Below are 15,538 nucleotides of genomic sequence, written 5' to 3' on the forward strand. Positions count from 1 at the left end.
CAGCGTTTACATTCTGTCTTTACTAAATACATCATTATCATCATTTATTTTGGTTATATTATTTATCAAGATCAATAATTATAAGACATTTAAGGCACAGCCAAGCAGCATTGTTTGCTTTAACAAAAGTTCTTTTAAAAGATTGGATTTTGATTTAGGATTAAACAAATGCAAAAATATAGAAAAAGTTTTACTTAATTTATAAATGCATGAATACTTTCTTTTAAATGTATCTTATAAAACTTATTTGTTAAAATGAGATGCTTCCATAGAGTCAAACGCATCAAGCTGCACGTTGATTCTGTAAGAAAAAATATAGTTTTGATAGTATTTTATTCGTGATAATATAGAAAAAATGATAAACAACTCGTTAAGCGCCGAGACACGTGAGTACTCCATTCCATTGAATGCATTTCAAAGGTAAAAAATTCAAAAATTCAAAAAAGGTAAAATTACTAAACGTGATAAAATGATCACATCATCTAACAATATGATTTGACATTTGAATATGTCTCCACTCCTCTCCGCTTTGATGGGAGTGCACCCTTTAGTCTCTGGCGGGAAAGAGGGGCGCGAGGGGATTGTTCATCGGTTGTTCGTCGGTGCAATGCGCCAAGTTTCCCTCACCACGTCGCTTATTGTTCAAGCTGTTTGCCAATCACTATGTACGTGTGGCGGGCACAGAGTTCGAAGACAATTGGCAGGAAAGATAACACAACTAGAGACAATCAATAATAATAATCGACAGCTTCGGCTTCGTAGAGCGTCATCTCTCCCTATGTGATGATTTATTGCTGACTTAGTTACTGGTCTCAACGACAGACAATGGTCTACTAAACCTAAGTTACCGATTTTCTGTTTCTACAGTTCGATGTGTCGTCTGTGTATTCTGCCGGGTACTGTACTTATTTAATGGCAAGCCATATTGAAAACGAGCATTGAGATATTTCAACTAAGGTAATCATTGATTTTGTCTCTGACTTGTACGATACTGAGTATGGGCATACCCTCAATACGCTATACAAGCGAATTGATTTTAAACCTATTACTACTGATATAACACGGGCCTGTCCGCACACCATTTGTGTGTGGGTAATTGAATGGAGAGTCGGTAGGGCTGCATATGGCTGAGGCCTGAGCGAAGAGAGTAAATAAAAGTTAAAAAAAGAGCGCTTCTTTCATAGTATGTATAGTTGAGCCATTACAAAGTATGAACTAAGTCATAAATCATTTTTATCGGACCTCTCGCTTACATTTACCGACCTTATGGACTGATGTAAAAAAAAGGTGATTTGTCGATAGTCGATAAGAGGTTATAGAGAGCGAAGGAGCCCCAGCTACCTGCGTCCGAACGGCATCCCCTTATTGATAACGACTACTACAGCATTCCCACAACCCTATGATCGTAATAATTTCAGTTGGTATGTTCGTAATGGCTCAACTATAATTCTATGGTGTCTGTGGTATGGGGTGTACGCACTTGTGGAAGGCGGCCTGCATGTCGGCGACCTTGGTGGGGTGGCACACGACGGCCAGCTTGCCGGTGTCGGCGCGGAACAGGCGCGGCAGCCAGCGCGCCGCCGCCGCGTGCGCTTCCTGTTGCGTCACCGCTGCGATGGCGCACACGAGGTCACTACACAAAATACATATAATTAGTTATTACAGTAGAACGCCGATTATCCGAACGCCGATTAACCGAATCGCCAATTATCCGAATCGGTCCTAAGCGTAATATAAAAAATTAAAACCAAGCACTGTAAGTAAGTAATGTAATTTTTGTTTTGTTTTGTTTTGTTGTCACAAGTTGAAACTCGCTGGAGTCTCTAGTGCACTACTTACATATTGTAGAATTGAATTTGTTAAATTTAATAAAGTTTATTCTATGTGTGACAGTTCGTTTTTCTTTATTACCAGTCTATGTCCGATTATCCGAATTTTCGATTATCCGAATCGACCCCGTCCCAATTAATTCGGATAATCGGCGTTCTACTGTACATTATAAAAAGTACTCGAAGTAAAAAGTGCCTCGGAGATCGGAGAGCACATTAAGCCGTCGGTCCCGGTTATTGTTACTAACATCTGATAATAAATGTAAACCCTAAGATACCAAATCTCCTCGTTCTCTTAGTGAGTTGTTCTAGATCTACAAATAAGCCCTAAAATTGATTTTATTTTGAGTGTGACCATTGAAACATCTCTACAAAATTGTAAAACATTGTACTTAAACTTGTACTGGACTATCAATGGTTTTTATTTTTTCCCCTCCTATATGGAAACAGCGACAGGTAACATTAGATAAAACTTACATGATTTTCAACATTGACATTTTCAACATTGAGGACATATTCCCTAAAATTGAGGAGATTCTAATTGCTGGCAGCCTTTGTTCTACAATTTGTAAAATTGACGAGGGCGTCAATGTCATTCAAGTGCCAAAAGATCGCTGTCACACTGTATTTACCGATTATAAGTTTCTCCCGCGCGCCGTACGTAGTTGAGCAGGGACTGCCCCACCACATCCGCGACGCACTTCTCATTCTCCACTACTTCGAAGAGCGCTGTACTCTTTGCGGACGCGAACAGGTCCTCATCGAATTTGCCGTCCGCTAAATACTCGTCCTAAAGAGAAGAGGAAACTTTCACAGGTCTCACCTACAATATTTTATTGTACATTGGCACAAAGTGGTTTTCCGGTCACTAGCACCATAAAATGAAGTACTAACATGTGAAAAAGAATGTCTGAAACTTCCCAAATTATCAGAACCGTTTGAATATATACAAAAGTAGTGGGTCTGGTGGCAGGCTTCAGCCGTGGCTAGTTACCACCATACCGGTAAAGCCGTGGCGCCAAGCGGAACTGGTCAGGGGTATCGGTTTAATGAAACTGCCATATCCTTCTCAAGTTAGCCAGCTTCCATCTCAGACTGCAATATCACTTACCATCAGACGAGATCGCGGTCAAGGCCTAACTTGTATCAAATTTAAAAAAATCTGTCTCAAGTATAATATCGAAATTAGACTGATATTTTGATTGCCTTACACTTAAATACACAGTTTTAGAAATCATTGTAAATTCAGTCGATTGCATAAATTGCAATGTGATATTAATTACAAATTCGGTGCAAAGGACATCATTAGTTTATGATCACTTAATAAGTTTGCAAAAATTTCTGCAAACCTCTTAAAAGGGTTGAGCTAAAAATATATGTCTCAAATGGATGATTGATTACTTATGATCATGCATCGGTGATGCAGCGCCCTACTTCAGTGAAGAAATTAATCATATGGAATAACAACTGTTCAAACTATAAATTTGTATTATACAATAATTACCACAATCGATTTAGCCTTGGTGTAAGCTGCGACGGCGTTAGTGGCGCGGTAAAGTGAGAACACGAGGCGACCCTCGTTCTGTGAAGGTCGGATCCCGTATCCGTATGAGAGGCCACCCCCTCGGATTAATCTCCACATTGGACCCTGCAAAGTAAAGAAAAACTAAAATATTTCTAACCATTAGATCTTGCGAAGATTTATTTATCAACTCTTTTTACCACAACCGTTAGACGTCCACTGCGCATAGATCTCTTGTAGGGACTGCTACACGCCGCGGTCTTGCGCCGCCTGAATGAAGCCTGAAACTCTTTTATTATTCCAAACTTTTTATTTCACCAGGTAGGAGGAAATTCTCATTTGATATCAATAATCCATTGGCATGTCCGAATTCACTGAGATGCTCTTTGGCGACATATGAACTAAACCACCCTTCTCGGAACTGCGGTGTGCAAAACATTAGGAAGAGGGCTGTGTTTTACCACACTTCTTTACTTCATTTGTTCAAACCTCGAGTTGCGTGAAATAGTTGAGCGCGACGCTGAGCGGCGCGACGTCGACGAGCGCGTTGCCGAGCGGGCCCTCGCCCAGCTGCACCACGAACGAGGAGTCCAGACCCCCCACGCCCACCACCATGCCCCCGCCCCAACCGCTCATCAGATCCGCATCCCAGTATAGCTTCGGTCTGCAAACAACACATACATGCTTATAAGTGTATTGTAAGTGTAAATATGTAGTTCAGTCGACGCCAGCGCCAGTTGCCTAGGCAATCCTAGGGTGGGGAACAAGCGTATGAGGCAAAGGTCGCGGGCGGAGACGCGGTGCTGCTTCTTTCATATTGCATACAAAATGCATACAAGCAAAGGAATCCAAGAACCCAAAATACTATACAGAGAATATAGCGCTTAGTCAAAAGCTAATCATTCGGCTTTTGCATAATGAATATTTGGTCCATCCTAGGGTCTAAAACTGCACAGGTAGACGGATCTAAACCAAAAATTAGTTACAAACAAAATATAAAGTTTGAGACATTTGGAATAAGAAGTATAACTTACTCAAGAGGTGTGATCTCATTTTCTCTCGCGAACCGCTTCCACGGCTCAGTACTAAGTTTGTACTTTTCCAAATCCGCAGCGAGATGCAACCAAGCATTCTCCGTGATATTCTTGAAAGTTTTCTTCGCCTCGCTGATGGCCGCTTCAGCGGAGTCACCGCCGGCGTTCAGTTGCTCGATGAGTTCTTTGAGGAACTTCTGCTGTCGTAGGACGGAACTCCAGTGGACGTTGCTGTCTTTACAGTAGAGTGAATCTCGCAAGATGTCGTATACCATTTTATGACCATTTCTTCTGACCTGATTCAGAAACAAAAACCTCATACATAGGAATCTATTTAAAATTCAACGAACCTTTTTAAAAATCAAATAAACTATAGCAGACAAATGAATTACGCTGCAGTTCTAAACCTCGACGAACTTCTATAGGCCTAGTTCAGTAGGCCTTAATTGTTCCAACTATTTAAATGACTGATTTCTGAAACTCAGTCAAACAAAATATGTGGTATTGGTGGTTATGAAAGTAACATTATTGTTACAAGGAATATATCAGAATCATATAGTGTGGCAAATAAAAAGTTTAAAAATGTCTCGTTTTTGGTTGTAATACCTGTGACACGTCGTTTATTAATCTCTGGGCGAACACCAACAACCTCTCTTTGTTAATTTCAGCTGCGTACAATACTTCGTACAGATGATTCACAACTTCTTCATAGTCTACTGGTTCACACTGAAACATAATTATTATATAAATCAATAACAGCCAAATACAAAAAATAATTACTTATATTATTTAGAGGTTAAACTTATTTAAATGTGTTTTAAACCCGCATTACAGAAGCTGAAAATTTTATTTGGATTCGCTGCTTTGAATTGACCCTTTGATACTCTGTCGTAAAGAGCACTACTTCGTGAGTTAATAATAATTATAATATAATAATATTCTTCACCAAGAGCTTGCTCTGAAGTACGGTTTCCTGAATGAGAGGTTACCGTAATATAAGTATACGCCGGTGCCGGCACTCGAGCGTGACGGAGTGCGGCTCTATTGGGACCGGTACATCATCACGGACAGGACTATTCTAGCGAATAAGCCTGACATCGCGGTGGTGCCCAGTGCCCACCCAGTGCTTCATAAAAGGGTTTATATTACCCCGACGGTATTCTGAGAACATGCATGCTACGCAGCCAATGTTCTCAGAATATGTAGATAGATAATGAATATGTAAATAGATGCAGCTCTTTTCCTCATAATGGCGTAAAAATCATCAGTGTGAGCCTCCGCAAACATCTCCGCAATATAAGATAGTAGATACATTACCCTAGTCTCGATCTGTACGAAGTGTCCGAACTGTCCCACGGTGAAGTTCCCTGAGCGGCCGAAGCCGATGTCGTTAGAGAAGCTGACAGTCAGCTGTTCTGTGGTCGAGATCACTTCTTCGTGAGGTATGAGTGTGTCTCCCCTCCTAACAGGACATTCTGCCAATGCGTTGAGGTGCAAAGGCAGCCATTTGCGTGTCATCTGGTCCACGTTTGTAGTGTCCAGGATAATGGACATCTGGAAAACATTGGTGATATACATGATCTACTCAGGCACTTTCACAGCGGTCCGTAAGGGCCGCGGCCTCGCAGTCTTAACCACGACGCGCAGCGAACCAAGTCCTTTTGAAAAAAGACCCCGGATGGGTTCGAAATTAGTCAGGCTTATATCAACTATAACTCGTTCGCGCTAAGTTTGCACCTCGCTGGAATGCGGCGCCTCTCCCACTTCCCCACTCACCTCCCCGTGGTCGTCTTGTCGCGTCAGTACGGTTCGCATACCGTGCTTAAGCGTCAGTGTGACGTAATCGACGCGAGGTGGCAACTTAGCTTGACCAAGTAGTAAATACGTGGGTATAGCTGGTACACGGTATACTTAAAATAAGTCACGATAGTTTAAAGATTAAATGATGTCATAAGAAAAACATTTTAAGAATGAAAAATTAATGAGTTAATAAGAAAATAATAAGCTAGGAATTTAAACAATAAATAAATTAATTTTATTTGTTCATTGACTTATGATAGTTCTTTATCATAAGGAATATTGTTCCATCATTTTGTAGCCAGGTATAGAATTTTTTTCAGAAAAGCTGTTGATCTATGTATATCGTGACCAAGTTAACAAATTGAGAGGTCCTCTAATATTTTGAAGTAATAAAAAGTTACTCACATAAACAAAGTTGGTGTTCAAGCTGTGCACTCTGGTGTACATGGGTATTTCCTTGAGGTCGAAGTGCGGACAGGGCTCACCGCCGGAGTTCCACGAGCTGATATTATGGCACTTGAGGTTTTCGCACGACGGCACCGGCACCGACGCCAACGTTCCCGGGGGCGGGGGACGCTGGAGCGTAATATTATTATGATAAGAAGCCGCGTTTCAAGGAAACAAAGAAGAGAGGACGACCAAAGAAAAGGTGGATGGATTGCGTAAAAAAAGGTGGCTGATACGATGACGGATGACAGAAGGCAGTGGAAGAAGACATGTCGTGCCGACCCCACGTAGTGTGGGATAAACTCACGAAGAAGAATATGAAGCTTTTAGAATTAGAATTTTCTAGTTACTGTAACTTTCACTTGTCAGGAGTGTTATAAATTTTTAATTTACACTTGTGTATATAGAGATATTAGGTAAACATTTAATTATACGAATCTAATATTACTGTGGTATTTTATGCAACATACCTCATTGAATTCCATAGCTTCGTCGAGAATTTTTCCTTTTTCCGCTAATCCTTCTGCTCCTAACTGTACTCTCTGCTCTTCTATTCTCTTTTTCTCGTCTTCGGCAATTCTGTTTTAGGAATTTATACTTTTAATACTAATATAATAATAATTATATCTAAATATTATTAATGTTTGTCATGCAATTGGCCATTACATTAAAATGACACAGATTTATTGACACAAATGTGTCTCGTTTCAAATGTCTCTTAAATCTGAGCAAATCAAAGTCTACTCTATGAATCTCAGGTTAATATCTATAGATCTACTTTGACTTACTCAGACTTAAGTTTCAGTTAGAACGAGACAAAATGCCAGTGATATATCTATAGCTTTCTCGATTTAACATTCTTAAGTCTAAGCAAAGTTAAAGTTCGCTCTATAAGTTTCAGTATCTTAGCCTTGCAGTTTTGAGGACACTCACTTAGCTTGCAACTCTACGCTCGGCGAGCCGATGATGGTGACTAGGTCATCGCTGAAGTATTTCTTCAGCAAACCCAGCCAATAGTCTGAACTTTCTTTTAGCAGTTCGTTCAGTGAATTGTGTGGGTTCATACGGGATATAAACTGAAATCAAATATTAAGATGAGCACTCTGTTAGTGTCAGAAAAAAAAACTCTGGGTGGTACAGTGAGGATGTCTGTTTCGCCGCGCCATTGGTTCGTCATCTAACCTTTCGCTTTGCGCTCTTACAATACTGTACCTTACAATCCATACTAATATTATAAATTCTGTTACCCTTACACGGGCCATCCGCTTAGCCGATTTTGGTGAGATTTGGTACAGAAAAGCTTGCACTCTGGAGATAGATATAGCCTTCTTGGAAAATAGAGTTCCCAAGGGATGTTTAAAAATAATTTAAATCCACACGTATGGGTTTGCATCGCACGTCAGCGATTTCGACGCGATGCTTTTTATCGCTTGGTGATGGTTTTTGAATGTTATTGAATGAACTAAATTGTCTCATTCGACGATTGCACACAAGCAATCAAACAGAAAGAGCAGTGCTCTGTCTGGTTTATTCAAAAAGAACTTGGCAGACAGTGATAGAGCGAGCGTTCGCTTGCTCTAAATACACCCAGACGAGCGTTAAACAAGCGTTCGTTAGATTAAGATCATATATGGATTCTATATAGGTAAGGACCTTCTTGATAAATACTTATTTTAAATAAATCTTTATTAACTTAAAAAACATAGTGTTAACAAGCTTTAGTGAGGCCCTGCCTCCTGATGAAGTGAAAACTGTGTTTCAGGAGGCAGTGTCTATAACATATTATATAATGCATAAAATTACTTACGTCATCTTCGTTTTGCGAATACAAAGCATCACCGATACACCTAAAAGCGATAGCATGATGTGGGTCCGACTCCAGGCTAGCCATGGTCTCTCTCAGCTGTTTCCTCAGCAGCCGTTTCATTCTCTCCATGTCGATAGCTTCGTCCCCGTTAATTACGCTCTTCAAACAGTTGCGAGCCTCGTCTCGAGCTATTTCAAGCTTATCCACAGGCACATTGTCGAGCTCTATTTTTATTAGTGGAGCTATATTTTCTGTTAAGTTGTAGGATACCTAAAAAATGGTTTCTTTTGTACATTTTGTACCAGCCCGACAGACATGCTTCCTGTACATGAAACATGAGCCAAACCGAAAGTGAGTGAGCGAAAGATAGAAATAGCTTATGAGTCGCCGCAACACTGGCCCTACGCCATCATTACTACTACTATTTCCATGTAATAAAATCGCTGAACCGACGTGGCAGCAGCGTGGCGCAGATAAAGGTCTATGGGTAGTATCTATATTTTTATTCATTTACATTCACTTTCGGTCCAGCTCTACTCGTACTTTAGGTTTCCTGTTCATGAAGCCCGTCATGAACAGGAACCTAAAGTAGGAGTAATAGAGAATGTGCACACTACAGATACTCACGTCTCCCGCCAGAGCGTCTTCTCTCTCGACGAGCGCGCGCTGCAGTGGCGCCGCGGCCGTGTCGCACAGATAGCGCAAAAGCACCGCGCAAGCTGTCAACTCCTTCAAGGCCGTGCGCTCCGTCAATATGGGCCCACGCCAACCGAACAAAACCTGTTCAGAAAATACATTGAAACTTATATTATCTTTATTCCGCTCAGCTAACTCAGCGGGCGATGGGCATTTTGGGTTACTTTTGGGTTTTTCTTTTTATACAATAAAGAATATAAAGCAAAACGAAAACAGAAAAACTAGTAGATACAATTCTATTATAATAGACAAACAGACTACAAAAGCCATTACCTGTCCACAGTCTTCAGTATCAGCGGGCCACTGTTCTCGCAGCTCCCCATAGTTGGGTGGAGGAGGAATAGTTTGCCATGGCTTAACCCATTCTTCTTGTACTGCTTTTTCCCTCTGTCATAACAAAAAAAATTGATACCTAGCAAAAAAGACGAATTATTTTTATCTAGCCAAGCACCAGAAAGGTACCCATTACCACAGGTGTGGTGTACCTGGTGTAATTTTTGAAATTTACTTCAGCATAAGTTCTGAATTTAATCCAGCTCAATGCATCAAAAAATGTAGGAACTAGGAATTTAAGTGGAAATCACTTGGCGCGTTCGCGCCTGATGTTTTACGCCAGTGTCTTGACAGACAACAAAGTGATCCTATAAGGTAATATATAAAAATAGCAAATCTAGGTTTTGTATTATGAACTATTAAGTATAGTACCATAATATTATGTATAATAGTTTCAATAAAACTATTACTATGCCCATATTTTGCAAAAGGTGGACCATCCACATTATAGGCTATATGAAAAAAAACTCACCTTGGCAATGATGTCATCCTCCACAGTGGCTAATACTTTAAATACATCATCTGCCTCAATTTGACCTGTGAGGATGATTGTTAGATTCTCAGCTCTGTAGAACTTCTTGTGGTAGTCTCGCACCTTTGAAAACAATGTGATGATAAATAATTATATTTATAAATGACTAAAAACCTAGGCCTTGATGTTTGTTGCAAACCAGATTTTTAATTATTCGCCAAGGCCACACGATATGTTTCCGGTGTGTTGCAGCACCGTACCGCTGTGGATTTGAGCATTGGGTGCCACGCGGGCATTGCGTTGCTTATCCAGCAATGAATATGGTATTGCAATGCACCACCTCTACCCGCCTCGTTTCTCTGGTCCCAAATCCGGTGCGCGTGCGGTGTGGCGCCGCACAACGTCGTAACGCATCGTGTAGCATGGTACAGTGATTTCTATGTAGGATGACGCAGCGGCACTGCTCAGGCGCCGCACCGCCAACGCGACGCGACGCGGGCTTCTCTTAGCCGAGAGCCGACAACGTTATTATAACTATACAAAGTCGGCGTGTTACATATTTTTCTTCATGCTTAGGATAACTCCACCGAAAAACGCGCGCCAACGCGCACGGAACTCAGCTACAATGTGATATATTGCAATGTAAAAACCAATGTATATAGATTTATCATAGTTTTCGCTTTTACAGTAAACTAGCTGACGCCCGCGACTTCATCCGCGTGGATTTAGGTTTTTCGAAATCCCGTGGGAACTCTTTGATTTTCCGGGATAAAAGTAGCCTATGTGCTAATCCAGGATAATATCTATTTCCATTCCGAATTTCAGCCAAATCCGTCCAGTGGTTTTTGCGTGAAGGAGTAACAAACATACATACACACACACACACACACACGCACGCACGCACGCACGCACGCACGCACGCACGCACGCACGCACGCACGCACGCACGCACGCACGCACGCACGCACGCACGCACGCACGCACGCACGCACGCACGCACGCACGCACGCACGCACGCACGCACGCACGCACGCACGCACGCACGCACGCACACACACACACACACACACACACACACACACACACACACACACACACACACACACACACACATACAAACTTTCGCCTTTATAATATTAGTGTGATTATAAGGCATAACAATTTTGCTTACTTTAGTGTTGTTCGTGGAAATTCTCAAGTTTTCCATAATACCCCCAGTGTCCGCTGAGTAGCCACTATTAGGATACATGGCACGGAGCAGTTTTAACTCACACCTGTAGGAGCATAAAGTGAATTTTTTTATGACAATTATTAAATAAATGTACTTAATAAAAGTACTTAATTATAAAAATGTTATTGGTTTCAATAATGTGTTCTGTAAGAAGTAATGTTTTAACAAAAGCAATATGAATTTAGAAGGAATAGATTGAGTTAACATATAATTAACTAAATAAAATATTTTGCAACACTGCCAAAGGCCTTATGGCTTAGTGATTTTTAACTGACTTCCAAAAATATTTGTGGTTTCAAATTCGCAATTCAGTGTGTTTTTGGTAAAAATGTAAGGATAGATTTATTTACTGCATTGTAATAGTAGTACTATACTAATATGGAGCAAAATACTGAAATAACTAATATTGTTTTAAGAATAATCCAAGATATGAAATAAAAAGTGTTCATGGTTTTCTGTAAATTGTATTCATCTACATATTAAAAAAATTTAGAAAGTTAGTTATTCTTTTCAATTAAACCACAAAACTAGATATTTAAGGCTTCTAATTAACATGATTCATATTGCGCCAGTCCTCTTATTTGAAGGTAGCCAAAAAATATTGTAAGTGATATATTGAGAAACCCAATCAAAAAAGTAATTAAGAAATACAGTGGACCCCCGGTAATCCGGCCCCTGTCTAATCCGGCACCCCCTGTAATCCGACATCTCTATTATTATTGAATTTACTTTTGACATTCATAGTGAAGTATGATTTGTACTTCAGAGTATGTATGACATATAAAATCTTATCATTGGATTTGTAATTTGTTCGATTACAAGGTACTCTTTTGTAAAAAAATCCGGACTATAGAGGGTCTTAGGCAGTACTCTATAATCCGACAAATTCGATAGTCCGACAATGTCCTGCAAAACGTTTGTCGGATTACCGCGGGTCCACTGTAGTATTTTTTTTTTTTTGTATCCACACAATAAAATAAATATCTGTAAGAAACTACAAAAAAATCTCCACTCTTACCTAGTATCAGCAGTATTTTCCCGCCCCTGTATCTCACAGTACACAACACCTGCATCTTCGCCCTCCCCATTGACATGGTGTACTTCAGTTATAAACCCTTCATCAGTAAGGGTAGGCCTGAGTATATGATCAATGTATATGGGTAGCAAAGTTAACATGCCAGCATCTCCCGCAGTGTATATTGTGTAGCAGGTGTGGTCTGTATCCGTCCATGCGTTGGTACCATGTGCCATACAACGGTTTGCAAGCAAATCAAGGATACCCTTGTAAGGGTATCGCTCAGAACCCAAAAAGATGAGATGTTCTAAGGTATGGGGCAGTCCATCATCATCATGAGCTTCAGTTGCTGCAAAATTGTTTCATTTAGTTAGTTTTATTAACAACTTGTGAGGAACAACACATGCTTCCTATTGTTTTATTTCAGGTAACACTGCCACAAAATATAATAACAGAGATTTTTTCTTTCGCTTCCCTGTAGGAACAGTAGACTAAGCCCTCAGGCCTATGTCCATGGCAGAAGTTGTGGCAGTTTAAAACCTGTTTTTACTTATTAGTCTTACTGAAAACTGCATGGTGTGCAGTAATACTAAAATAACATTTTCAAAGCTGAGCCAACTGGAAATCGAACCCGAGACCACCTGTCAGATGCGAATAACTGCTTTGTTGATCCCAGGGGGGTCGTAAGAACTATTTTTGTGAATTGAGCATTGTCAGTGATACCTATCACTAAAATTGATCAATAATTAACTTACCAAGACAGAAGAAACCGTTCACAAGAGGTCCTTCGACATTTGCTATTATTACAGTCAATCCAGTTTTTTCCGACACATATTTATTTACAGGTATTACGTCGGATGCTTTTATGGAAGATTTTAATTTAAAGTGTGACATGTTTTTAAAAGTACAAGTAATGGAAAAATAAACTATTTAATAAACGCTAACGTTGATACTTTATGATAAGTACCGTAAATACAAATAACAATAGAACAATAATAATTATTATTCAAACTGTACAGAATGTCCAAGCCGGCACCGACCGAAAAAAAACACAATGAAAGCACCGGCGACGGCCACCGATCAGCAAAAATACAAGAAAAAAGTAGCTACATGACAAGAGAAACGTCAATGTCAAATACAAAGAGTATGTAATCACTACAATGGTCAAATTAGTACATCTTTTTAACCGACTTCCAAAAAAGGAGGAGGTTCTCAATTCGTCGGGATCTTTTTTTTTTTTTTATGTATGTTCCCCGATTACTCAAAGACCCCTGGACCGATTTGGAAATTTTTTTTTTGTTTGAAAGGGTATACTGTGCAGGTGGTCCCATATAAATTTGGTGAAGATCTGATGAATATCTTCGGAGATGGAGAACAGAACTCCTCAATGGATAAGAGCAAATTGCTCGCGATCACTGTAATAGCTTAGTAAACAGTAGGGTTTTAACTGGGCATAGCATATTATAGTACAGTGGGGCCACTAAAAATTGTGAAATAAAAAATTTTCAAAAGAAAAATAAAACCGACTTCAAAAACCAAAAACACTAAAAAGTAGAAAATAATTTTTGTTTAGCTACACATGTAATGTACCTAGGTATGAAGTCGGGCGAGCTTCACTCTTGGATTTCTAATTTTGTTTTAATATGCTCGCTCGACTTCATACCTAGGTACATTACATGTGTAGCTAAACAAAAATTATTTTCTACTTTTTAGTGTTTTTGGTTTTTGAAGTCGGTTTTATTTTTCTTTTTATCATTATCGGAACTTACGCCGCCATCTTGTGAAGTGTCACGGTGTCCCCTTGTATGTGGTGTTGCTAAGTAAAAAATCTGAAACTCACTATTTTTTTAATATTAGTGCCATTACATATACATAACTTCATGGTATATCCTGATAATAAATACAGCATAAATGTGTTTGCCTCATATATATATATGTATATTTAGCACTAGGTAAGTAGGATAGGTTGCAAGTCCTTGGCCTATTAAAAGTTTTTACTTTTTATTATTTTTCCCCTATGTGAAAACAGCGACAGCTTTCTTTATTTTTCATTCAATTAACTTAGATAAACCTTACTCGATTTTTTCAACCTTGAGATTTTCTACATATTCCCTAAAATTGAGGAGATTTTAATTGATGGCAGCCTTTGGCCTGAACTACGCCTCTCTGACAATGTCATTTAAGTGCCAAAAGATCATTGTCGGTCGTATAGTGCGTTTCATCGTATAGTACCTATGGCGTTATGTTGGCTCCCCTGTCTGTTGGGTGGTCATTGGCACCATATTGGCATTAGAAGACAAAGACTACAATATTATACGAAGACACAGATTTTGTTTTTTCATTCGATTTTCATTTCATTCATTCAAGGTCTTCTTATGCAAATATGGTGCCAATGACTTGGACAGACAGGGGAGCCAACATAACGCCATAGGTACTGTTCGATGAAACGCACTATACCTAGGCACTTTATTAACGACCTAGCTCACTAGCCGGCCCTACCGACCGGCCACCTTTGCCTGGGCGCTGCGGCTACTGGCCTAGGTGTCGGCAGGTACTAAAAACCGGCCAATTGCGAGTCAGACTCGCGCAATGAGGTCTTTGTACCTATTCGGGTATTTTTTCAGACATTTTGCACGATAAATCAAAAACCATTATTCATAAAAAGAAATGAAAATCTATTTTAGAATGTACAGGTTAAGCCCTTTCAACTAATACCCCACTTGGTATAGTTATCTTACTTTGAAAATTGAAAATACTAATTATTATTTGTTTAAGAATACATTTCAACTTTTTTTTTGGAATGTAACCACAAATTCACAGTTACCGGATTTTTTCCTATACTTGTGCTATAAGACCTACCAAGTACCAACCTGTCAAATTTCATGATTCTATGTCAACGGAAAGTACTCTATACATTTTCTTGACAGACACGACAGACGGACAGACAACAAAGTGATTCTTTAAGGGTTCCATTTTTTCTTATGAGGTACGGAAGCCTAAAAAGGACTATTTTATATTAGTTCTACGATCATTGATGATAGCTAATTTTATACTGGCCTATCAAGGTACATGATTAACATCAATAATTTCAGAACATGGAGATCGTCCCAATCTCCACTTAGCAAGTCGTCACTCGATAATCTCGACACCCATTAAACAAGTGAACTCAAGCTTTACCGTCTTGAACATACAGTCTGTATGTAAATCGTCTGTAATTTGCGCACCGTAATGCACAATTCAATGACGCAATTAAAAAATACTTACTTTCCAATTTCTCCCAGACGTTCCGAGATAGGTATATCTATGAAAAAATATAGGTATACCTATGAAAAAAATCTAATTTAATACATAC

At 39.6% G+C, this 15,538-nt stretch overlaps 1 protein-coding gene across 1 annotated transcript; it reads right to left on the minus strand.

The window, feature by feature from the left end:
- Window positions 1-124: 124 nt before the first annotated feature.
- LOC123866735 (uncharacterized protein C05D11.1-like) lies at window positions 125-13,273 on the minus strand. The gene is made up of 18 exons (XM_045908418.1): window positions 12,942-13,273; window positions 12,190-12,535; window positions 11,112-11,214; window positions 9,941-10,063; window positions 9,409-9,522; window positions 9,067-9,219; window positions 8,440-8,709; window positions 7,566-7,708; window positions 7,103-7,211; window positions 6,591-6,761; window positions 5,703-5,939; window positions 4,992-5,111; window positions 4,386-4,681; window positions 3,841-4,015; window positions 3,334-3,477; window positions 2,462-2,619; window positions 1,481-1,633; window positions 125-301 (listed from the first exon to the last, which is right to left on the minus strand). The coding sequence occupies exons 1-18, from the start codon at window positions 13,078-13,080 to the stop codon at window positions 244-246; spliced, it is 3,012 nt and encodes a 1,003-aa protein (XP_045764374.1). The 5' UTR covers window positions 13,081-13,273; the 3' UTR covers window positions 125-243.
- Between the last annotated feature and the right edge of the window lie 2,265 nt (window positions 13,274-15,538).

Source organism: Maniola jurtina, chromosome 1, assembly GCF_905333055.1.
Source record: "Maniola jurtina chromosome 1, ilManJurt1.1, whole genome shotgun sequence".
In the NCBI taxonomy this organism is placed as follows: domain Eukaryota; kingdom Metazoa; phylum Arthropoda; class Insecta; order Lepidoptera; family Nymphalidae; genus Maniola; species Maniola jurtina.

Excerpts from the sequence above, each read along its gene's own strand:
- LOC123866735 (XM_045908418.1), bottom strand. The coding sequence starts at position 13,080 with ATGTCACACTTTAAATTAAAATCTTCCATAAAAGCATCCGACGTAATA. Across the intron at positions 9,523-9,940 it reads AGGATGACATCATTGCCAAG|AGGGAAAAAGCAGTACAAGA; the intron begins GTGAGTTTTTTT and ends TTGTTATGACAG. Across the intron at positions 5,112-5,702 it reads TCGTACAGATCGAGACTAGG|TGTGAACCAGTAGACTATGA; the intron begins GTAATGTATCTA and ends ATTATGTTTCAG.